Source organism: Plecotus auritus, assembly GCF_963455305.1.
Source record: "Plecotus auritus genome assembly, chromosome: 6".
NCBI lineage: Eukaryota > Metazoa > Chordata > Mammalia > Chiroptera > Vespertilionidae > Plecotus > Plecotus auritus.
The window spans coordinates 52,712,176-52,737,227 of NC_137773.1; the positions used below are offsets into that span (position 1 = coordinate 52,712,176).

General features: G+C 45.5%; 1 protein-coding gene across 1 annotated transcript in view; it reads right to left on the minus strand.

Moving 5' to 3' along the window:
- Positions 1 to 15,850: 15,850 nt before the first annotated feature.
- Positions 15,851 to 25,052, minus strand: part of RNF150 (ring finger protein 150) — a 179,142-nt gene continuing 169,940 nt past the window's right edge. Inside the window, exon 7 of the mRNA XM_080672482.1 lies at positions 15,851 to 16,424. Within this exon, the coding sequence (XP_080528608.1) occupies positions 16,279 to 16,424 (146 nt within the window). The 3' untranslated portion in view covers positions 15,851 to 16,278. The remainder of the gene's footprint in view (positions 16,425 to 25,052) is intronic.

Sequence of the window (25,052 nt, forward strand, 5' to 3'; positions counted from 1 at the left end):
TTCTTAAGGAGAAAAAACCCAGAAGTGCATCATTAAATTATTAAACACAGATCAGGTGACTGCCAACTTCCTTCAAAACTGAAACTTGAATGCTCATGCTTAAGGCAGACGCTGTCCTTGCACAATTCAATGAGGAAAGTGCCCAGCACAGAACTGTGAGTGTGTGAGTAACCCAGGCATCCTCTTTAGCATGGGTCGCATGACATAGAATGACGAAGGAGGGATGCATCCCATCCTGCTGGTCTTCATACAGTGGGGCCAGATGATAATGGGGAAGAAAGAGGGTGCCAACTTCACGATATGTTTTTAAAAATTGTGTCTTCTGTTCCACATACTTGACTTTTTGTCTCGTGTGTAAGCATGAGAAAGGAAGTATGACGTGGAATTTGGGTCAGACTTTTCAAAGTTGCTCACTATCTTATTAAATCAGTGTTGCTGTGATTTGGTTCGTCCCTCGGTGAAGAGGAGGAGGGATGTGGGAATAGGACACCACTGACATTTCCTGAGTGCTGGTTTTGTTCCTGGGAGGGCGCAGGCCACCTCACCTGACGTCAGCGACTCAGCAGCAGGACTGGCAGGGTTAAGAATGGCCTCCAGGTGCAGGCTCTCAGGTTGTTGTCCTGGTTCAGCCACTTATCCCTGTGACTTTGGGCAGGTTATCTGGCAACAAACACTCACTGAGCTTTGACTCTGTACTGGGCAGCGTGCTAAGGGTTTTCATTTTTTTCTCATCCTATAACATCCTATACTAAGGTACTACTATTATTGCTGGGAGACATTGAGGAAGGGAGAAGGGAGGGAGAATGATGTAAAGATGAAAAGCATCTGGTTCTGGAGTAATAATACTGCTGGTGTTCAAGTCCCAGCTAGACTACCTTTACCTGTGTCCGTTTAGCAAATTATTCATCCTCTTTTGAGACACGTATAGCATACGTAGAACAGTGCTTGGCGCATAGGAAAAGCTTATTAAATGCCAGCTATTATTGTGAATCAGTGAAATGGCAGGTGTCCCTTTTGTTTGCTTGGTCTTGAGTAACCTAGAGAGGGAACAGATAACAGGAAATAACCTCATTAACTCAGAACTCTGATAGGGGGACTTTTTATTTGTGCTCCAGAACTTTATTTTATGATACTTAGAAGTTTCTTTGACTCAAGATTTGTGAACATAGCAAAGAGACTAGTCTAAAAAGATTAAACTCCCTCTTGCAATAAAAAATTCATGAATTATTTATTGATCTCAATAGAGTAATGAATTGGATTTGTGCTTAGCTTATTTTCAAAACTAGTACTTCAATGTTAAAAAAATTACCTTTAATTATCAAACCACTTACACTTAAGGAACTGTTTGACATTGAAACGGGGACTCAGAACTGTTGGACATTGAAATTGGGACTCAAACATTTTTTGTTATTATATGTTTATTTCTAGTCTGCAGAGGCAAGATTTTTTAAAGGAAAGAAATGGGGGAAAAAATAGATACAGAGACAAAGAAGCATTGAACAGACAGTCAAACTACAGCGGGAAGGCAGAGGAGGTTGTGGGGGGCGCGCTGTAAGAGATCAACTGAAGGACTTGTACGCATGCATATAAGCATAACCAATGGGTAAAAGACACTGGGGGGCGGGGGGCAGGTAAAGGCATGTACTGGGGGGAAGGGGAGGCCGGGAGGAGGTCAATGGGGGGGAAAAAAGGAGACATATGTACTACTATTTGTAATACTTCAAACAATTAAAAAAAAAAACTACAAAAAAATTATCAAACCACTGAAGACTCATAAGAGAAGACAGCCAGTATAAGGGCAGTTATCCATTTTTTAAAAATAGAACATACAGAAATTCACTAATGCTCCTCCTTTATGAATTGCTACTCTAACACTCTTTAATTTTTGAAGGTGCTGTCAGCTATGATGGCTGAGGATGCCATAGACCTCCTCCAGGACCAGCCACCTTGTCTGCACTCTGACAATCTGAAGAGAGAGGTCCTGGGCTCAGCAACCCCAGACTCAAATAAGCCGTTCAAAATAAGCCATCATCAGGCACGCACTTCCTGTTTCTGCTTTGGTGTGGCCACTTCTCTTTTCCTTGGCCCACTTCCTTCTTCAGGTCTGACCTCCAGCTATTATGATAGAGACTAGAGGCCCGGTGCACGAAATTCATGCACGGGGGGGGGGGGGGGGCGGGGAGGGGTGGCCCTCAGCCCAGCCTGCACCCTCTCCAATCTGGGACCCCTAGAGGGATGTCCGACTGCCCGTTTAGGCCCGACCTGGTTGGATCTCACAATCCAGGACTGCTGGCTCCCAACTGCTCGCCTGCCTGCCTTCCTGATTGCCCCTAACCGCTTCTGCCTGCCAGCCTGATCACCTCCTAACCACTCCCCTGCCAGACTGATTGATGCCTAACTGCTCCCCTGCCAGCCAGTTTGCCCCTAACTGCCCTCCCCTGCAGGCCTGATCACCCACAAATGCCCTCCCTTGAAGGCCTTGTCCCTCCCAACTGCTGGCCATCTTGTGGCGGCCATCTTGTGTCCACATGCGGGCAGTCATCTTTGACCACATGGGGGCAGCCATCTTGTGTGTTGGAGTGATGGTCAATTTGCATATTACTCTTTTATTAGATAGTATAGAGGCCTGGTGCACGAGTGGAGACCAGGTGGTTTGCCCTGAAGGGTATCCTGGATCAGGGTGGGGGTTTGCCTGGGGCATGGGGCGGCCTGGGTGAGGGGCCTGTGGTGGTTTGCAGGCTGGCCACGCCCCACGGCAACCCAGGCGGAGGCCCTGGTATCTGGGATTTACTTATCTTCTATAATTGAAACTTTATAGCCTGGAGCGGAGCCAAGCCTCCTGCTTGCTCCATGGCTGCCGCCATTTTTGTTGGGATTTATTTTTCTATAATTGAAACTTTGTAGCCTTGAGTGGAGACCTGGGCCCGCCAGGGTGTGTGGAAAGCTTAGCTTCCTCCATTGCCGGGGAAACCCAAGCCTCCTTCTTGCTCCATGGCCATAGCCATCTTGGTTGGGGTTAATTTGCATACTTGCTCCTGATTGGCTGGTGGGCATGGCTTGTGGGTGTAGCGGAGTGATGGTTAATTTGCATATTACTCTTTTATTAGATAGGATTTGGCCTGATGTATGTAGAACAATCTCCAGTCGGAGATGGAATGAGCTTGGGAACAAAATGACCCCATCATTTGAATAGTTTCCACGAATTTCCTTTGGGGATGTTGGATGGAGTGTTTCCCAAGCAACCTGATGGTTCAAAATGCAGCATTTAGCGTTTCCTATCTGACTATAGTTAGGTCTTTTTTGAGATCACCTTGGGAATCTGCTCAGGAGTATGAAAGTGCCTGTTTAAATCCCTAGTATAGAGAAGACATCTCTATCCCCAGGTTTGGAGTGTTGACCGGTATCTGTTCCTTTCTAAAGACATTTTGCAAGGTGAACACAGATAAATAGAGACTTAAAATGAGCTGGCAAAGAAAATCAAATAATATATGCAAAAGCTAAAGAATGACAATTATCCAGTAAGTTAAACCATATATAATTCTTAAGATTACCTTAATAATGTTTACTGACATTAAAAAATTAGCTTAAAAATCTTATAAATATCTATATATATATAAAAGCCTAAGTGACCATCCAACTGTTGGACCGTTCGCTTGGTAGCTATGATGCACAATGACTACCGGGGTCAGACGCTCTGACCAGTAGAAGAGGAAGCCCAATTCCTCACGGAATCGGCCATGGGTTAGGTTGCTGCTGGGGCACTATTGCCCTGAATATGCTTCACCCGTACCCTGGACCCAGAGATCGGTTTTGGCCTGATCCCTGCAGGCCAGGCCAAGGGACCCCACCGGTGCACGAATCTGTGCACTGGGCCTCTAGTCTATTATATAAAAAGCCTGTGGTTGTCACGCCATCACGCCATAATGACCAATCAGCAGGAAGTTGCGTGCGCAGTGAGGCAAGCATGCGTGGGTGGGGACTTGACTCTGGAGGACTTTACCGGAGGCGCAGGTGTGTTACTGGGTCCTGCCTCCCGCGGCAGTGGTGGCCACAGGAGTCTGGGTCCTGGGCCTTGCGCGATTTCTCACACTGGGCCCCTAGTAGTAAAATAAAATTATGTAAAATAGGTTGAGATTATTCCCTAAATATCAGAAAAAATATAAACAAAAGATTAAGCTAAATGGCTCTGGACACTGCTGGTGATGCCTAGTTTGTTTCTATATCGGGTGCTGGGGATGGGGTGTAAGCGGGGGGGGGGGGGGGGGGGAGAGGGGGTCCTAGAACTGGCTATTCTCTCTGCCTCGGTGTTCCCACCCTGCCTCCGTGTTCCCACCCTGCCTCCCCATTCACCCTCTGTAACAGATGGGAGGGGTCTAAAGAGTGTCACCTCAACTTGAGTTGACACTGTGTATGTTTTACTAGTAGTATGAGGATGAAAACTGGAATCTGTACCCAGAGTGAAAAAAAAAAGTCTATTCAGCACTAAGTTGTGTTACTCAGAAGGTTTATTGGGTAACACTCTGCTTTGCCTTTTAACGGCTCTGTGGGATGACTTTAGGACCTGCTCGGTGCCTTGAAAACTTCCTTCCCAGCCTCCCGGCTCTATTGTCAGGTGTTGTCTCCTCCAACACCATCGCTCCACGGGGATCTTCCCCGTTTTCCCAGTTGTCTGTTCCTTCTTCCTAGCTCTTTAACCCAGAGTTTGTTTTGAATGAGGCTGTCGTTCACTCCTTTCTTACATGTAATCTTGGCTCAGGCCAGCACCAGTCCACGGATGCACTCCGAGGGTATCAGGTGCCTTGGTCTGGGCAGTGCTGCCATCATCTTTGAGCTCATGGAAGGAATTTGATATTCACTGAGTTCTCTTAGCTGGGAGGAGACAGAAGCAGCAGAGGAACTGAGCCATCCAGGAGCTACACTCCTGAACATCCATCCAGGTAGGCCCACCAGGGCCTTGGGTCAATGCTTGGCTCAGGTTGAGGGCCCTGGAGCCACCCCATGAGTCTGGACTACACACTGTGCTCTCGTAGAATAAAAGATGGAAATCACTTTTTTAAAAAATATATATTTATTGATTTTTTTTACAGAGAGTAAGGGAAAGGGATAGAGAGTTAGAAACATCGATGAGAGAGAAACATCGATCAGTTGCCTCCTGCACACCCCCAACTGGGGATGTGCCCACAACCAGGGTATATGCCCTTGACTGGAATCGAACCCAGGACCCCTCAGTCCACAGGCCGATGCTCTATCCACCGAGCCAAACTGGTTAGGGCTGGAAATAACTTTCTATCTGAGACTACTAGGGAGTCTTGGACCTGGGAAGTCTGCAAAGAGGAGTCACAGATCCTCAGCTTAGTCAGAACTGAATTCACCTTCACCACAGAGCCAGCCAGTTATCGGAGGGTCCTCTTGCTGGTCCCTCTGCTTCCCACTTCTCATTTTTGCTGTTAGATAAATCCCTTCCTCTACTTCATGTCTTCCTCACAAAACCACTGAATAAAATTGTAGCCGTAAGGAGATAAACTTGGCCTATAAACCTTCAACCCCCCTCCCCAGGTACTAAGAGACTTGAGCAAACACTGGTATGGTTTCTAACAGCTCAAGGCCACATCCCCAGTGAAATAGGAATTTTTAGAGGTGAAAAAGGCAGGTTTAGGGAATTTTAAGATTAAGGGTGTCCATGGAAGAAACACAGGGCTACAGAGCTACAAAGGTTACATTTCCATAAGACAAGAAAAGGCAGAAGTTACATTTCCATAAGATAAGGGAACTGGGAGTAGCTAAAGGTCTATATTTACAAAACAAAGAAGGAGGGCCCTACAAGTCCCAAGTTCCCCCTCCTTCCCCGAGGTTTGAGGTTCTGATAGACGTTTCTCAGTCTCTGGATCTGTTCTTGTTCATCAGTCTATGCCGTTCATTATATTTCACAAATGAGTGAGATCATGTGATATTTATCTTTCTCTGCCTGGCTTATTTCACTTAACATAATGCTCTCCACCTCCATCCATGCTGTTGCAAATGGTAGGAACTCCTTCTTTTTTACCCCAGCGTAGTATTCCATTGTGCAGTCAGGGGTCCTCAAGGTTTTGACCTTTGAGCTCAGAAGTTACTATAGTGACCAAATCAAAGGGGAATAGTGGCCAATCAGAGGGGCTATAGAGGCACAGGAACTGCAGCCTTTATAAACGGGGTGGGGGGGGGGCAGGGAAGGAACTCTGTGGGACTCTTTCTCCCTCCCCACGTGGGAGTCTGTACTTGTTCTTCAATAAATTTCCTCCTTTGCTATACCATCTTCCGTCCGTGGATTCATTCTTCGACTCTGACAGACAAAGAGCCCGGGAATCATCCTGCCCCCAAATCCCATATCACCAGGATGATTCCAGCCCCCCTCAAAGGGCCCACACGAGACAGCGCAGGGCTGCCAGGAGCATTTACAGTGCGTTCCAGCCCAAACTAGAAATTGACAGGCTGCTGAACCGCCTCCTAGGGCAGTGACTCTAGGAAGCTTGCAATTACAGATCTGGTCTCTGCCCTTTGAGACATGCATCGTCTACTACCCAGAACTGTCTTTCCAAGGACCTGGGAGCTGTCTCTCAGAGATGCAAACATTCAAGGAGGCAGTGTCACTCTCTGCTCCACCGGGCACCTTGCTGTAATTTATGTCAGGGCTTCCTGTCATAAACACCCGAGAGGTGTTTGCCCTCTGGATGAGCACCAGTGAATAAACAGCCGTCGCCTAGACGCACGGACCCACACTCTCCCTAGCCCTCGGTGCCTTTCCGTGGTACACCCCCACCTCTGAAAGGCCTCCTGCCCTGAGGCAGCCAAGAGGAGTTCAGTTCACGTGGACTTTTCCCCACTGCAGTGGCTATTACTGCACGAAATCCACCCTTACCACTTTTGCTGGAGCCCAGCTTTGTTTATCCTTGACCGTCAGTGCTGCTTTCATTCAGCTTTTCCTGATCTCCACATGCCCTTGACGTGTTCTCAATCCCCCCAGGATTTCATCTGTCTTTTTCACTGAATATGGGAAGTGCAACTGCCGAACTCTCCCGATGAAGAACAAACTGGGGTCACATTGAGGCACAGCAGAGAGGGGGGTGGGGCACTTTGGCCAGGGGATAGTTATTAGCATATTATCTGATTTTTTTTCTGAATGACTGACCCCAACGTTGGGAAAGGCTTAATAAAATGTCACTTCCTCTGGGCCCTTTTCTTCTTCCTGCCCTCACCCTTTTTTGGTCGTCCTGCCTATCCTTTTTGTATCAGGGCATTCTCGGAATATTACGTTGGGGATCTTCAGTTAGATTTGGTGTGTGAAACGAAATGCATTTCCCCAACATGGCTCTGCTTACCTAGAGCAAACCCTCTGGGTCTAACTACCCCTTTTCTTTTAGGAGATGGAAGGGGTTTGGGGTAGGAACTTCCCGGACACTGCCCTCCTGAGGCTGCCTGTCACTACTGGAGCCAATTCAGCAGAGACAGGGTTGAATCATATATGAGCGTTTATTCCATCCAATACTGCCGGCAGTGCGGGAGAGCAGCAGGTCATCCACGAAAATCTGCTCTGCACTCCCCCATACACCAGCTGCTTAGGGCAGTTGGACAAGTTGTGGAAATAGCAAAAGGAATAAGAATGGGAATGCGAGCCGAAACCGGTTTGGCTCAGTGGATAGAGCGTCGGCCTGCAGATTCAAGGGTCCCGGGTTCGATTCCGGTCAGGGGCATGTGCCTTGGTTGCGGGCGCATCCCCAGTGGGGGGTGTGCAGGAGGCAGCTGATCGATGTTTCTCTCTCATCGATGTTTCTAGCTATCACTCTCCCTTCCTCTCTGTAAAATATCAATAAAATATATTTAAAAAAAAAAAAGAATGGGAATGCGAAATGGGTGTTACAGGCAATGCTGGCTGGGGTGGGACTCCTTTGTTTCGGCCCCAAGGTTATTCATCTTTCTTTTTATTTATTTATTTTTATTTATTTTTTATTTTTATTATTATTTTTACATATGTGTCCTTATTCCCCCATTACCCCCCAACCCCCACTCATGACCCACCCCCCTGTTGTCTGTGTCCATTGATTAGGCTCATATGCATGCACACAAGTCCCTTGGTTGATCTCCCCCTTACTCCCACCGACCCCCTCCTTCCCTGAGGTTTGAGGTTCTGATCGACGTTTCTCAGTCTCTGGATCTGTTCTTGTTCATCAGTCTATGCCGTTCATTATATTTCACAAATGAGTGAGATCATGTGATATTTATCTTTCTCTGCCTGGCTTATTTCACTTAACATAATGCTCTCCACCTCCATCCATGCTGTTGCAAATGGTAGGAACTCCTTCTTTTTTACCCCAGCGTAGTATTCCATTGTGCAGTCAGGGGTCCTCAAACTACGGCCCTTGGGCCACATGCGGCCCGCTGAGGACATTTATCTGGCCCGCCGGGTGCCGCTGCCTGTCCTGCTTAGCAGCCGACTCGTCCCGGGCCCGCAGTGCGCATAGGAATTTGTTCATAATTTTTTTTGTTTTTTTAAAAAAATATATTTTATTGATATTTTACAGAGAGGAAGGGAGTGGGATAGAGAGCTAGAAACATCAATGAGAGAGAAACATTGATCAGCTGCCTCCTGCACACCTCCCACTGGGGATGTACCCGCAACCAAGGTACATGCCCTTGACCGGAATCGAACCCGGGACCCTTCAGTCCGCAGAGCCAAACCGGTTTCGGCCATAGTTTTTTTTAAAACTATAGTCCGGCCCTCCAACGGTCTGAGGGACAGTGAACTGGCCCCCTGTTTAAAAAGTTTGAGGACCCCTGGAGATGTACCACAGTTTTTTAATCCACTCATCTGCTGATGGGCATTTAGGCTGTTTCCAAATCTTAGCTATGGTGAATTGTGCTGCTATGAACATAAGGGTGCATATATCCTTTCTGATTCGTGTTTCTAGTTTCTTGGGATATATTCCTAGAAGTGGGAATCACTGGGTCAAATGGGAGTTCCATTTTTAGTTTTTTGAGGAAACTCCATACTGTTCTCCTCATCTTTCTTTTTAAATGGAACCGCATTCCAAGGTTGACTCCCAGTTCCTGAAGATGTACAACTCCCAGCCAGGCTAGAATGTGCTTTCTTTAATCAGAACAACAACAACAAAATCACGGTTAACAGAGCATCATTAACATTTCTTATAACTGCTAGCTAGTCCCCGATATTCTATTTGTGCCCCTAACAAGTTCAGCTTTAAGCGAGGTGGGGAAGGAGGAGGCGGGGCCCAGGGGCAGCCTGGCTCTTTGGCTAGCTAACCATTTCCACTGTGTTTTAGGCCTGCTCTGTTGGCTTCCTCTCATTTGCATCAACCTTCAGAATGTGGAAGTGAAAATCTGAGTCCTGCCCCCGTGTGCCCCTTACTTCCTTCCTCTTCACTGTGAGGACAGGTGCTGTCCTCTCTGGAAAAGATTCTCAGCTGAGAGGACACTCTTGCATTGTTGGGGCACGCCTTCCTTGAGGATTTCAGCCACGCTCCTTCCTAGCTCGGTCATGCAAGGCACATCTCTTTAGTCCTTTGGGTAAAAATGGATTCCTCATCTATAGAATGGGTATATTATTTGCTCTGTCTAGTGTTGCGAATCCAGGGCCCATCCCCGGTCTGCTGACTTACCCTTTAGGGATGCTTTTGATACCCTTCAGTTAGAATGTTGTGTCTAGGACAGGAAGGACTGAGCACCTGAACAGGGCTGTTCAGAGACTTTCGATGTGGGAATTAATAAGGAGGTATAATTTCCAGGACTTGGCAGCCAATGGATGTGACTGAAAGAAGAAGCTGAACAGATAAAGTTATCTGCCATTGTCCTGCGGGCCTTTTGTGAGACCTGGATAAAGTCACCTCTCTGGGTACAGGCTGGACTTCAGCTTCCCATTGGCCCCTCTGCCAGGTGCTCCCGTCCAGTCATCCATCAAAGATGGCCATCCTGGTGTCCCACCTGGAAACTGGGGTCCTAGGTGGCATAGGAGGTGGTCTGCTTAGCAGAGAGACTGGTGAGTTATGTTTGAGTCATGGTGTGTTTGATGCATAGTAGAATATTCGTCCATCTGTAGGTATTAGAGCAGGTAAGTGGAAATGGGAGGGGGGTGTTGGTGGTGGTTACTGCTTGTTTAAGACCAAAGGTGGAGCTGAGAGCTGTTATCACAGTGGCAAAAGCCAAAGGCCAGACCTTGTTTGAGATGAGCCAAAGGGAAGATTAGAAATAGAAAACAGAGTTCCCTGTTTCTCAAGTATAACTGGTGGCAGCTAAATTAAACTCACTGGGAATAAACAATCACTTAGATAGTAGCCAACAGTAGAACAGAATTCCCTCCCCCAAACTTTTTTTTTCCTGAAACTTAGCCTAAAAATAGTAAGAAAGTCTATAAATGGGTAACTGAAGGCCTTCAGAGAAAATAGGTCAGAGAAACTGACCTTGTAGGAACCTACCGATATTATCACATTTTCTAAACTCACATGATGGAGGGCACACTAATAGACCATAGGTGACATTAAACACAGCCTCAGTTAAAGGACACCAGGCAATTCATCGCCATGTACCATCTCCTGCTTGCTAGACACTTGTCATGATTTCTCCCTTATTTCATTGAGATGGTGATAAGGTCATTTTGCATTATTTTTTAAGGGAAAATTTAAAAAAATATATAGTTTTATTGATTTCAGAGAGGAAGGGAGAGAAAGAGAGAGAGACAGAGAGGAGAGAGAGAGAAACATCAATGAGAAATATTCATTGATTGGCTGCTTCCTGCATGCCCCACACTGGGGGTTGAGCCTGCAAGCTAGGCACCTGCCCTGACCAGGAATTGAACCTGACCTCCTGGTTCATAGGTCAACACTCAACCACTGGGCCACGCCGGCCAGTCCATTTTTCATTATTGCCTATAATGTTTATTTGCAATTTAAGATATGTTTGCTTGCCTGGCCGGCATGACGCAGTGGTTGAGCATTGACCTATGAGACAGGAGGCCACCGTTTGACTCCTGGCCTGGGCACATGCCTGGGCTGCGGACTCGATCTCCAGTGTGGGGAGTGCAGGAGGCAGCCGATCAATGATTCTCTTTCATCATTGATTTTTCTATCTCTCTCTCCCTCTCCCTTCCTCTCTGAAATCAATAAAAATATACTTAAAAGAAAAAAAAAAGTCTCCTTTTTTTCTGGGTCTGGTTTCCTGCTCAAGTGTCCAGTGCTTTCTGATTTGCAGATGTCTTCTGCTTCCTAGAGTAACATGATGTTTGTGAAGGAACATTTGCATAGGTGCGGAGGGTATGTTTCAACTCTTCTACTTAATTCACAAGGTTGTGGACGCTCCATCAGAAGAGAACCGAGCATCGCAACCTGACTCTGTGGGTTCCTCCTCGAGGTTTCAGTTCTCTTCTTCGGGCACATAATGTCCAATAATATTATCAACATTTGGTAACTTTTCTATGCACCAAATATTGGCCTCAGTATTTTATATCCATTGTGCTATTTACCTTTACAGCAACATTGTGAGGCAGGTATTATTATCACCATTTAGAGAAGGGGAAACGAGCCCTTAACCTAAAAAGTTTGGTCAAGGTAATATTGCCGGTCAGTGTGACCAGTGAAGTCAGCAGACCAGAAATAACACAGGGCAGATTTTATATTAGGAGACAGAGTATGAAGCCCAGAGATGGAGGAACTTTGTGGGTAAGGTCATGGATACAGGGAACCTGAGCTGTGATCTGCCCTATGGCCCCGGAGCTGTGGGCTGAGGGTCAAGGACAGAGGCCCTAAGGTTACTCACAGAGCAGGTGGGAGACACTTGACTACAGGGACCTGCCTGCAGGTCTCCCCTGTGGTAGTTTCAACCTGCCTTTTAAGCTTACATTGGCTGTGAAGAGAAAAGCCATCTCAGGAGGGTGGATATTTTTGCTTCAGTCACTTTGTGAGAATTTCATGTATTGATGCATTAGGAAATTCACGTTTTGGTATTAAGATCAACATTCTCTCTGAGGTTTATAGGCTGCAGGTGGAATTCCTTCTTATGCGATTCACAGAATAAGATACTGGAAGTCATGTGAATAGATATTAATTTTGAAATCAAATCTTAAAGTAAGCTTACCTAGCACTTTGGCTGCCTGGTTGGTAGTTGGCATTTTAAAATCTCTTGCCATGCCCTAACCGGTTTGGCTCAGTGGATAGAGCGTTGGCCTGCGGACTGAAGGGTCCCAGGTTCGATTCCAGTCAAGGGCATGTACCTTGGTTGCGGGCACATCCCCAGTAGGAGGTGTGTAGGAGGCAGCTGATCAATGTTTCTCTCCCATTGATGTTTCTAACTCTCTATTCCTCTCCCTTCCTCTCTGTAAAAAATATATAAAATATATTTTAAAAAAATAAAAAATAAAAATCTCTTGCCATCATCTCACCTCCTTCCTCCCTGACCAAGCAAAGGTCCTCTCCTGGCTCTTCTCCACCCACTCTAGCCCGACGCATCAGTCCAGACGCAGTCCGATGCCAGCCCTTCTGAGAAAGCAGCCTCTGCTGCCCCCACCCCTGCAGGACTTGTGGTCGGTCGCACATGAACACTCTCATAACTCATCTTAGACCCATCCGATACCACACCTGGTAGGGGTCCTTGCTTCCGGTGCTTTTCAGGCATTTCAAGCGGGGAGGCTTGGCCCTTGAGAAGACTTGAATGGTGGGTTCCTTATACTGTGAGCTCCAGGTAGGTCCAGCCCAGGGCTGGGCCCAGCACTGGTTCTCAGAAATGGCTTGTTGGCTTGGGGGTGGAGGTGGGAGGGGTGGGCATGCACCAGGAAGTCATGCCTCAGTGCCAGTGCAGAGCCATTCAGGGCGAGGACCTGCCCTGGCTCAGCAGACCTTGTCTCTCATGCTTTCAGTTAGGCCTCTGAGTGTGATTTTCTAAACCTCACAACTAGAGGGGAACAGTCAATAGTCAGAACAGAGGGACAGGGGGTATTAGTCAGGCTTTTACAGAGAAACAGAACCAACAGGATATATATATAGTATATATATTCTGTGTGTATCTGTATCTATATCTATGTTTATCTATCTACCTAGATATTTATTTTTAGGAATTGTCTTACATGATTCTGGAGGCTTGGTAAGGCCAAAACCTACAGGTTGGAGACTCAGGGGAGAGCTGCAGTGCAAATTCAAAGACAGTCTACTCGCAGGATTCCTTTGTGCTCAGGGGAGGTCAGTCTTTGTTCTAAAGGACTTCACCTGGTCTGATGAGGCCCATCCACAGAATGGAGGTTAATCGCCCTAAATCAGGGTCCACAGATTTCAATTTTAATCTCCAAAGAAACTCCCCCACAGCTGCGTTAACACATAAAATTAACCACACGGTGGGGAAAAAGGGGAGAGGTAAGACATTCTCTTTCAAACAGGGGAGCCGCACCGCCTGCTGGATGGACTAACAAATACAGAGGCTTTAGGGGACAAGCCTCTTAGAAATAGTTCCTAATGAGATCAGAAAACAGATAAAGCAAGTTCTTTAAATGGGAAAAGGTCAAAGGGAGAGGCACCATGCAGGGCCAGACTGTCGATCTTCCCAGGAAGATGAACAGATGGACAAACCTCCTGGTGAGACATAAGGCACCTCTTCCAGAGACAGCTGTCGAGGGAGCCTCAGAGTCCCTGGCTCCCCCACACCCAGCTGGGGGGCTCCTCTGCTGGCCTGCTGCTGCCCCTGCAGGGCCCTTTGCCTCTGGCACCCAGCCAGAGAAGCCAGCTGGGGCAGAGAGAGCCTGACACCCCGCAGAGCCTCAGCTGTCCCTTCTGCAGCTGAGGGACAGTCTCCCCTGCTTTCCTCCTCTACTAGGCACTTCACTTCAAGGCATCATCTCACCTCCTTCCTCCGTGACCAAGCAAAGGTCCTCTCCTGGCTCTTCTCCACCCACTCTAGCCCGACACATCAGTTCAGACGCAGTCCGATGCCAGCCCTTCTGAGAAAGCAGCCTCTGCTGCCCCCACCCCTGCATGACTTGTGGTCGGTCGCACATGAACACTCTCATAACTCATCTTAGACCAGCCGTGGGCAAACTACGGCCCGCGGGCCGGATCCGGCTGTTCTATCTGGTTCTCTTGCTCTCCCCTCCGCTCCTTTACTTTGAATTTATATTAGTTCACACAAACACTCCATCCATGCTTTTGTTCCGGCCCTCCGGTCCAGTTTAAGAACCCATTGTGGCCCTCGAGTCAAAAAGTTTGCCCACCCCTGTCTTAGACCCATCCGATACCACACCTGGAGAGGGGTCCTTGCATCCTCTGATGGAGGATGCTAAATGGACAACAACACAACACAAAAACCAAACAAGACCCTCCTCCCTGCCACGCAGGAGCTTTAAGTTCCTGGATCCGCCTTGGAAGCCAACGGGACTAGGGCTGAGCACACGGATGGCTACAAGCAAGGGGTGGGGTGAGAGTGGAAACCACGCGAGCCCTGTGCCGCTCCTTCCCGGTGGAGGCCTCCCGTCTTCTCCAGTGACAAGTACCGCAAGCAGCGGAGTCAGCATTTCCCCGGCAGCAGATGGCTCCCACAGAGCCTTACTGGTGGCGAAGAGCAGCTTGGGGACATGATGATGGAGCACCTGGCAAATATCCAGAGGATGATGACAGCAGCTTCTGTTACACACACTGCAGTGTCCTGTGGATACCTGGAAACCACAGAATAGAGATGTCTCCCCACTCATGCTCATCTCCCTAACACTTTATCTTTGGGAAGAATTTGCTCACATGTTCAGAGCATTATGCTAATACCAGGGCTAATTAAAGGGCCTGGGCATTTTGCTTTGCAGAACTTAATATCTTGATTAGGGAAAGAGATGGAACTGGAATTCACTCTGGCTAAGTGCATGCAAAGAACGGTTTTCAGGACATCAGTGCACTGTGGCTCGTGGGCATGGTTCAGATTTTAGCACTAGGAGAAGAAAATCCTATAAATGATGGAAATCTTACAACTATCCTGGAATTGTTCCAGCTTTGTTAGAATCTAGGCTAGCACTTCCTCTCCTGCAAAGCCCTCCCTCTGGCCACCTAGCCTCTGCCACCAGGCTGCCACCTGGATGTACCAGACATGGGGTGCTAGTGATGAACGAGTGACGAAAGAGTTCCAACTATCACTTAGTGAAAGCTTCATGGTGAAACACAAAGCTTCATCACAGCAAACTATTAGGGAGTAATGGTGGTTAGAAGGGGTGAGGAAGCATCAGGATAGAAGCAAGGGGATGAGAATTTAAGGGGCAGTATAGGCTCTATCTGAGAGTTTCATCTCCTGCTAATACTATGGACTTGTGCCTGAGTCTCGGGTAGAAGGGCGATGAGCAGCAACACAAAGGATGGTTTTCACACACAGGTCACTGTAGGGCATTGGGAAACCAGGGTGCATCTCTGAGATCATGGTGACAGGGGCTGGCAGAGGAAGGCATGTTCCCCACTTCCGTAGGGCTGTTTTAAAGCAGATCTGTGCACGCTCATTGTGACATCGATGTCCAACCTCGGTGGTAGAGGACAGGCATCCTCATTGGACTTGGCTAGCAAAATTGTGAAAGAGAGCCAGTGTAGAGGAAAGGAAGGAACAAACGTCCAAGAGCTGTAAATAGCAGTTGTCTGGGGGTGCTCCCCCTACCCAGGAAGCTCTACAGAAGAGAGCAGGCTACTCGAGTGAATGGGAAGAACCAGATAAATGTGTTCTATCAAGTCAGCACAATAAGGTGCCTCAAATTGTAAAGATTTCTCTCTTCTCCACATCCAGTGTGGCTAGAGAGCGGTCCGGTTCCTGAGCAGGGGCAACTGGGGATTGAGAAAATGAAAGAGACAGACACAGAGATGGAAGGAAAAAGCTGGGGCCAGGTGGGACCACTGCCCTCTGATGGAGAGACAGGGACCCAGAGCAGATATAGCATGTTTATTTTATACCCCAAAATACCAGGAAGTTTTACTAAAGGTCAAGACAAAAGAGATTATGCACATTCTTGGGTGGGCCCGAGTCATATTCATTCCTGGTGCTTGGCTGGATTTAGATTACGAAACCCACCCCCTGGAGCCTGGGCTGAAGGTCAAGCTGACAACACTCCTGCCTCTGGCAAGGCATGTTTCCAGGAGGTGGCTCTGCCAATGCCACTGGATTCAGCTGACAATAATTAAAGAAATGCTCATGTGCCTTCCCAGGTGCTCTCTACATCAAATACTCATCAACTTATGCCCAATTTTAAGTGATGACGTCACTGAAGAGACTGCTTGTTGTTCTTTTTCCAATTTAGTTTGAAGGCTTGGACGTTTCATTTGATTCAGTCCAGTTAGATATCAGCAAAGCTTGCACATGCCACTGTAAATGAGCTCTTCCAAGAGAAGACTGCAAAGATGCATCATGTTTTTCTCCCCGAAGTTCCTCCAAAGATAAAGCTGTTGAAAAATGAATTTCATATTTTTAGGATTCCACTCTATATATGTATCTGTATTTGGTTTTATTAAGAAGGATGTCTTCACACCTAGAGATCAGCTAGGTATATTAATTTGTGTATCTGCTATTATGAAACTTCTTGGGGATCATTGTCAACATTTTCTAAGCATCCTATCTTGCTATTACCAATAACTGTACATTTTTATAATGCTCTTAAACTCACAGAGCACATTGACCTAACCACTTCATGTTTATTCTTCTTGCAAGAAGGTATGGACCACGTTTTATGGATGAGGAAACTAAGACTTGAGTATCTTCTTCAAGCGGCTAATGAGACAGATGCTGCCTAAACCCAGTCCTGGTGTTACACCTGTATTCCCTCCCGAACCCACAGGGATAGTGTGCTATCAGTGTTATTCATGAATAATTCAAAGCATTCGCTAAGCAAGGCCTGGTGCGATCTTTCTGCACACATTGTTTCAGCATAAAGTGTGCTGTTTCCATTTCTAACGTACAAAAGCAGGGGCCATGTATGAAAAAGAGACATTTGTTTATGAGTTAGAGCACCTTTTGTTTTTCTGACTGTGGTTGGCTTGGTTCCCTTCATTTGGTTATGGTTTGTGCACACCATACCTCATCGTGAGCTGGAGGCCCAGACCTTGCAGGGGGCTCCCCGTGGCTCTGACCTCACAGATGGGATCTGGGTTTGACTTCACACTGTAGTGACTGCCCATTTCTGTGAGAGGGGCTGGTCCCTTCACATGAAGTTGGAGCTAAGGAGAGCCACATTTAGATGTAGGAAACAGATCCTAGGGGCTTCCTAATCACTTGTCTTATATTAATAATGTCCTTCTTTACATTTGTACCTGAAATATATGTTGCAGGGCACTTTCAAGCTTCTTATGAGGGCCGTGAGAAAAGGTCTTTTCCAGGCTCTGTTCCATGCAAGGGAACAGCGTGGAGAAAGCCATGGAGTCATGGGGCAGCATGGTGTGCTTGAGAAGTAGCCAGCGGTCCAGTGCAGTTGGAGTACAGAGCATGTTGACAAACGGCTCCTTCTCCAGGACTTTGTCGTGGCTCAGGAGAACAGCTCCAGTCTTGTTTATGCTGGATCTATATCTACAGTTTATTGGATCACTATCTAGACTGCTCTATTTTTTTTTGTTTCATATAGTTATTGATCCTCATACATAATGAGTGGCCCAAGAAGTCTCTGGTTGTAGGGAGAAGCAGAGAATTTAAAAAGAGGAACAGAGAAAAATGAGGAGCTTTGTTCGGGTCTAATTCCCTCTGGTGTCTAAGTTTGAATGTCACAGGGTTACCTTGAAATTTTGTTGTGCATTGTAGTAATTATTTGCCTTTTAAGATTGAAATGGTTTCTCTATTAGTTTTGGGGAAAAGAAGCCAGACTTCATTACAGACTTTATTCCTTGTTATGTCATGAAGGTCCTGGGGGAAATATCTGAAAAGATATTTGCTCATAGCAGGAGGCTGCTACTTTCCTAACTCTCACCTTCTCCAAGTCCTTGCTCACCTATTCAACAAGGCTTATCCTGACCATCCCATTTAACAATGTGAAGATTCCTCAACACCCACACTCACTTACCCTTACCCTATCCTATGCTTTTTATTCTTCATATTACTTATTACCTCCCAACTTATTATCTTTATTGTCAAGTATCTGTCTTCCCTCTGCTTCAATATGAGTTGCACAAGGGTGTGGATCTTATTTTTTCTCTGCTCTTTACCCAAAGCCTAGAGCAGTGCCTGGCACATAGATGGTGCTCAATAAATTTTGTTGAATGAATGGAGTCCACTGAGGCCAGGCTTCCTTTTCAGGCCATACTTTGCAGCCTGGGAACCTTTTCATGAAGGATGAAAGATACAGAGAAAACCAGTGATGCTCTTAGCTGTGGCTATTGGTTCTCCAAAACAGAATTAGATTTAATTTGTTCATAAGGTCAAGAAATGAGATGTGATTAGTAAATGCCAAATTGGTCAGTGATGGATGTGCGGGTCTCATTATCTCCTGCTCTCTGTCTCTCTGTTTCTGCCATGTCGCCCGTCCCACAGCCATCTGTTTTTCACTCTGTCCACAGATCTTTACCCATGGAGGCTGAGTAGGGGGGTGAGAGTCTGGGGATGTGGAGTGACTTGTGTGTAACTGGAACCGAATCAGTAGCCCTTACCCCTCATCCCCCAAAGAATGAGGAGATGCTGGGAAGCAATAATTGGGTTCCCCAAGCAGTTCAGAAAGTTCAATGCCACACATTTTCCAGGCCTTGCAGAGACTAGGAAGTGATTAGGGGAAGTGAAGCTACTTGGCTGACCTCACCTTTCTGGTTTAACTTTGTTCTCACTTGTGTCTGACTGGCTTTGCGCTCCCATGCTTGATGGTTTTGAATTCAGCTTAATCCTTTAGCTAAGCCTTTAACGTTTTTATGGGTGGGGGGCCGTTACAAAGTCTTTCTTCATAATTGAACAAAGTTCATACATCCAGAGGATATTCAAAACAGAGTAGGCTTTGCTCCTGTAGCAACTTCAATCCACAGAGAGTTCACTTCAGAAGGAAGTGTTTCCCATCTCTCTTCTCTGTCTGCCCCCACACTCTCATTTCTGCTTCTTCTCTGGCTGTGGTTGTCATCCATTTATTTTAATCGACCTGGTCTTCCCTTGGAAGTGGCTCTACATCACATGCAGATAATTAAAGGAATGAAGGAACAGGTGAATCTCCTATTTAGCCCTCATGTTTTATGTGGTCCTGGGCTTTGACTTCTCTCTTCCTCTCTCTGGAAGGTCACCAAAATGAAAATCGTAATTTTTAAGGGTGGATAACTACTCTCAGAGTGGAAAAAGCTTCTGTTTGCTTGTTGCAGATAAGAAAGTAAGGTTTATTAGTTGAGGAAGTGATGCCAATATGGGAGTATCAAAAGTAAGCTAGTGCTTAAGTACCTGGCTCCCAAGGGATGGGTTACATACGGGAAAATCACTAACCAGGGTGACTAAAGGAGTTGGGGTTCTGGGCTCTACTGAATTGACTTGGGCCAGGGCAGGGAGAAGTTGATCATTGTATCAGGTCCTCATGTCAGCCATGGCCTTGGCCTTGTTCTGTCTGGTTTTGTGCAGGTGTGGTTCGTAGGTAGGGGCATTCCATTTCATGGGCCTAGGGCTAAAGATAGCAACTGAAGTCAAGATGCCATCTTTAGCTTGACTGAAACTCTGCTTTTGTGTCAACAGATCTGAGGCTTTGCTCTTAAGACAGTTTGATACTGACCAGAATCTGATGTTTTCAGGACTTAATGATTAAAGAAGGGAGTGGATAGAAAGGAGAAAGGGTCACCTTAAAGAAACTGAATTCTTGCTTGGTTACAATTCCCCCCTTTCTTGTAATCATCCCTCAATCTTGAGGAATATCAGGCAACTGGGTTCTGGTCAATCACGAAGGAAGATGAGCTTGGAAGATGGAGTTAGATTTGTGTGCCCATCGTGCCCCTCTTATCTGGCTTTTACAATCTCACACGTCCACCTCTTCTGCAATGGTTCCTGAGCCTCAGAGGGGGCATTCTAGGTATGTAATGTACAAGCAGGAACCACAGCAATGGTAGAAGAAGCAGGAGGCCAGGATACCTCTATCCTAAGTAATAATCAGAGCAAACCATAGGCTAGTCCCTGAGTCTTTAGGGCTTGCAGTTGAGAAGACCTCCAGGTGAAGGATCAGAGAAGAGTTTTTTTTTGTGTGTGTGTGTGTGTTTTTAAAAAATATATCTTTATTGATTTCAGAGAGAAAGGAGAGGGAGAGAGATATAGAAACATCAATGATGAGAGAGAATCATTGACCAGCTGCCTCTTGCATGCCCTCTACTGGGGATTGAGCCTACAACCCGGGCCCATGCCCTTGACTGAAATCGAACCTGGGACCCTTTAGTCTGCAGGCCATTGCACTATCCACTAAGCCAAACCAGCTAAGGCAAGGCTTTGTTTTTATTAGCACCTCTGGGATCCTGATTTCCCTTCACTGTGGACCTAGTAATTCCTTCCTATTTTGTCAGTTCTTTGATTGTCTTAAGATATATTATATATATTGTCTATATTTACTTAGATGTTTTCTCACTTTAAAAATAAATGTTGTTGTTTTGTTTACCAGAGCATTGGTTTGAATAACTTAACTCAGCATTTCCTAGAACAGAATGGGCTTTATTAAGAGACTAAATGTCATAGAACCTACACATTGTGGCAAAGATACTCTCTTTTATTGTTAGTCTCTCTGGCTTCACTTTCTCTGAGGTCAGCAGGAATGGGCTTTCTTCTCATCAGAAGAAGTAAATTCTGAAATCTAAGTATTGCTTTTCTGAGACTGTTATGTATGTAGTGTGGGGTAAATGAATATTTAGTAGATATTGTCATTCTATCATTACCTGTGTCCTTGAAATTCAGAATTCTCGTCATGGAATTAAGGAAATGCATACAGATATAGTAGAGAAGTGATTTATTAGAAAACTTAGTAATACTAAACTTGAATTGGAAATGTCAGTAAAAACTCAAGAGATATTTTTTCTTTAAAAACATGTACCTACCACTGAAGAGTCATAGAAACAATAACCAAGCTAGTAGCCATGAGCACAGTCAGTGCCCAGATTATTTCTTGATGTATTATTTCTTAGAAGTATGGCTGATTCAGTGTTTGAGGCAGGAAATGTATTTGATAATTCTGGGACATTTGATATACTTGACAGTGAGGAAGCTCTCAAAGCCAGTAATACCATGAATAATACCATGCAAGAAGGACTTAGGAGCCAACTCCAAGAAGCTCCCAGGGGCCAAGGACAGGACACATTTGAGGTCACAGCGAAGCCTAAGCAAAGAGTGTTCTAATTGGTCCAGGGCAGCGCAATATAACCTGGCATTGAACATAGCTTTCCTTGGCATCCATATGTTTCTCTCTCTATGGCCTTGCTTTGCTAAGTAGAGGCTGAGCTGAGTTCTCCAGGTTCCCTGGTTTAATAATAGCACCAGCCTCACCTGAATGAACATGTAGAGGAGCTAACCTGCTCACTATCAGCACAGGCATCCTGGGAGATGTTTCTCTATAAAATATGCCCTTCTGGTGACCTGTGTCAAATAACACAACATGTTTGTTTTATGTCATCTTATCTCTTATTCATATCTCTTATTTTTCCTCCATATTTTGTAGCTAACATTTAAGTGCTTTGCTGACATTGGTTTCCCCAAATCTCCCAAGCAGTCTGGTATATAATACCCAAATATTGCTAGTTCTAATTTCTGGGTGAAAAGTTTTTTCTTTTTAGATGAAAAGAGTAAAAACAGGTAGGAGAGAGCCGGCAGCTGGCAGGTACTCGGTTGTTCCGTCAATCATTTGTTCTACAATTACATACGGAAAACCTACTCTAAAGCGGACCCTGTGCTGGGCACTGGGACTTATGGAGGAAAAAACTACACCCTAATCCCAAAGAATGTGTGATCTAGAGAGGAGAATTGATATCAGTCCAACCATGGCATCCATGAATTACTAACACTGTTTAGTGTCATGTTTACCACATGGAGCAGGCCTATTGGTAGGGCTCCAAAGGCAAAGCACAAGGTGCTCTGTAAGCCTTTAATGGGGCTACCTAGCTTAGGCTTAGGGGTGAAGGTTTCTCCAAGGGAAGGCTGCTGAGCTGAGACCCACAGGATGTACAGGCAGTGATTAGAGGAAGGGGCGGGGGAGACAGGGAGTGGGAGCAGCATAAGATCATTCTGCAGATGGTGTCCGGGACCAGATCATGCGGGACTGAGATCATGTTAAGGCTTCTGTGCTGTACTTGGGCTTAATAGAAATGGGCGGCCATAAAAGGATTTTAAGTGTGTGTGTGTGTAGGCTTCTCATGCTGCTGCGTTTAAGAATCAAGTGCATGAACTACCCTGGGAAATGCTATGTGGAACAAAACACTCATGGTCAATCAATAAGCAGATGATGCTCTGAGAACATCGCTCCCACATTTTTTTTTTTTTTTTTTTAGTAACATAGGCCTGGCTTAATATAAAATATTTCTAGTTTTGTCATTTCTAACCTGTTTTTCATTGAGTGGCAGATACATACCCGGCTTCAGTAATGTGTACGCCTAAGGAGCTGTTATCTGGTGCAGTCCAACATATTCTTCCTTCTGTGAAACGCACCCTTCTCCAGCCATGTTGGTTTGTATTGTCTAACTCCCCCGTTCTTACTGTACAGGTATTACTGGAGAAGGTTTCTGAATGGTTGTTCTCCCTCAAAGTTATCCTATCAACTTCAAGGTGGAAGCCTTGCACCTCTGTCCACCTCTGCAAGGGCATTGTTTCTATTTGATGGTCAATGGTGCCCCCTATTGGGAGAAACAGCTCAACTGCAATAAATACCAACACAAAGGGTAAGTGTTCTGTAACATTTGGTGTATTGGAGTCTATGTGGCTTACCCATCCTATGTTAAATGTAATTGCTGTGCACCAGGTAAGAAACTTATTTATTACCTTTGCAATAAGTTTTGCATAATTACAAATAATTAGCTTCTCATTTGGCACATTTTCCAATTACTCTGGATTAAATTAATACAAGTCACAAATTTATAGTCTTGCTGAGGGTAAAGGGGGTTAAAAAATGGTGATGGAAGGGGACTAGACTTTGGAGGTGAGCACACAATGGAGAATACAATTGTATTATAAAGTTGTACACCTGCTATTTATATGATATTATTAACCAATGTTATCCTAATACATTTAAATTAAAAATAAAATAACTAAAAAAATCTGGATTTGATATTGAGAAATAATCCAGTTTCTCCTACTTCAAGAAGAAAACATAACCTCTTCAAGATGCTGAGTTCTCTCTTCTATTTCTATAATTTCCAGGGAAGAAAATTCCACAATATCATCAAAAGCCAATTTTCATGTCTCTAGTAATCCAATGGGTTCTTCTATTTGATAAAAGCATCTCTTTTTCTTTTCAAATGAAGTTATTTTAGGGTAGTTTCAGTTTTTCAGAAAGGTTACAAAGATAGCTCAACACCTGGTTTCCCCTATTGTTAACATCTGACATCACTGCGGTACGTTTGCCACAATCAAGGATCCAACATTGGTACATTACTAGTAACCAAACTTCAGACTTTATTTGGATTTCACTAACTTTCTCTTAATGTCCCTTTTCTGTTCCAGGATCACATGCCAGATAGTAGGTTACATTTCCTCGTCATACCCTCCTTGGGCTTCTCTGATCTCAGACAGTTTCTGATGATCTTGACAGTTTGAGACTACAGGTCATGTATTTAGTAGAATGCCCCCCTCCCCATGTGGATGCATCTGATGTTTTTGGGCAGAAGAGCACATTCATCCCATCGTGTCTGGGAACACACTACTGACATGACTTACAGCTTACAGGTGAGCTCTGATCACCTGGCTAAGGCAGGGGTTGGGGGGTGCTTGTTGGATTTCTCCACTGCAAAGTTACTTTGTGGTTGTTCTTGCTTCTTTTAATTTAAATAACTCTCTTCTTATGTTATAGATATAGAGAAACTCAACAACTTAATTTCCTTTCCAAAGATAGAAGGAAATGTAATATGGTGGTGAAGGGTAGCTTTTAGGAGACAGAAAGACTTGAGTTTGTGAGCAGTTTTGCCAGTTACTAGCTGTGTGATCTTGGGCAAGTTACTTCCTAAGCTTTACTAACTGAATTATAAAATGGGAATAATACCAGTCCTTTCCTCAGCTGGTACGGTGAAGGCGAAAGGACATGAAGCATAACAAGCACTTACTGAGTGCCTGGTGCACAAACATGCCTAAACTAACTCTAACACTCAACTGTTTGCTAGTATTCCTAAATTAACATGATAGCAGTACTCATGAGCACTGTGTATTTATTTTAAAGTCACTACGGAGTTTACTCTTCAGAGCCAGCAATTCCCAAACACGTAATTCTTTCCATTTATAAGCCAGCCTGGGCTTGGGGCCTTTGGGCTAAAAGCTGCACACTATGGGAGTAGCGCCCCCTAGTTGTGCAACGTGGTCTTCCTGTTGTGGGCCTTTCCCTGGGGAGAGATGATTCCAGACCAGGCATTAGTTTGACAATCCTCACTGAGGATACAGTGTTGAGCCAACAGCTCCAGGGTGACGGCAGCCTTGGCAGCCGGGGAGAACATTCAAAGAGGGACCTGGGAGAAGCAGGCAGGGCTAGATCACATGGGACCCTGCGGGATAACCCAGATTATTCCTTCTCTATATGCAAGTTGAAGAGTACAAAGCAATAAAACATTTTTTGATGAAATTCAGTCTCCTCCAAATCCACCATCATAAGATCAAAGCAGCCCAATCAAAGTGATGATGCCACCTGCTCTCCAGTCCTGCTTTGCTTGTGGGGCCCTGCTGTTGGGTATGAAATGACTACAGTGGTAGTTTGTAAACTTTATAGTGCATTGGAGTCACCAGGAGGGCTCCTTTAAACATGGATTTTCTTTGCTTTTAAAAAAAATTTTTTTTTTATTGATTTCAGAGAGGAAAGGAGAGGGAGAGAGAGATAGAAACATCAATGATGAGAGAGAATCACTGATCAGCTGCTGCCTGCATGCCCCCTGTTGGGGATTGAGCCCATGACTAGGGCATGTGAC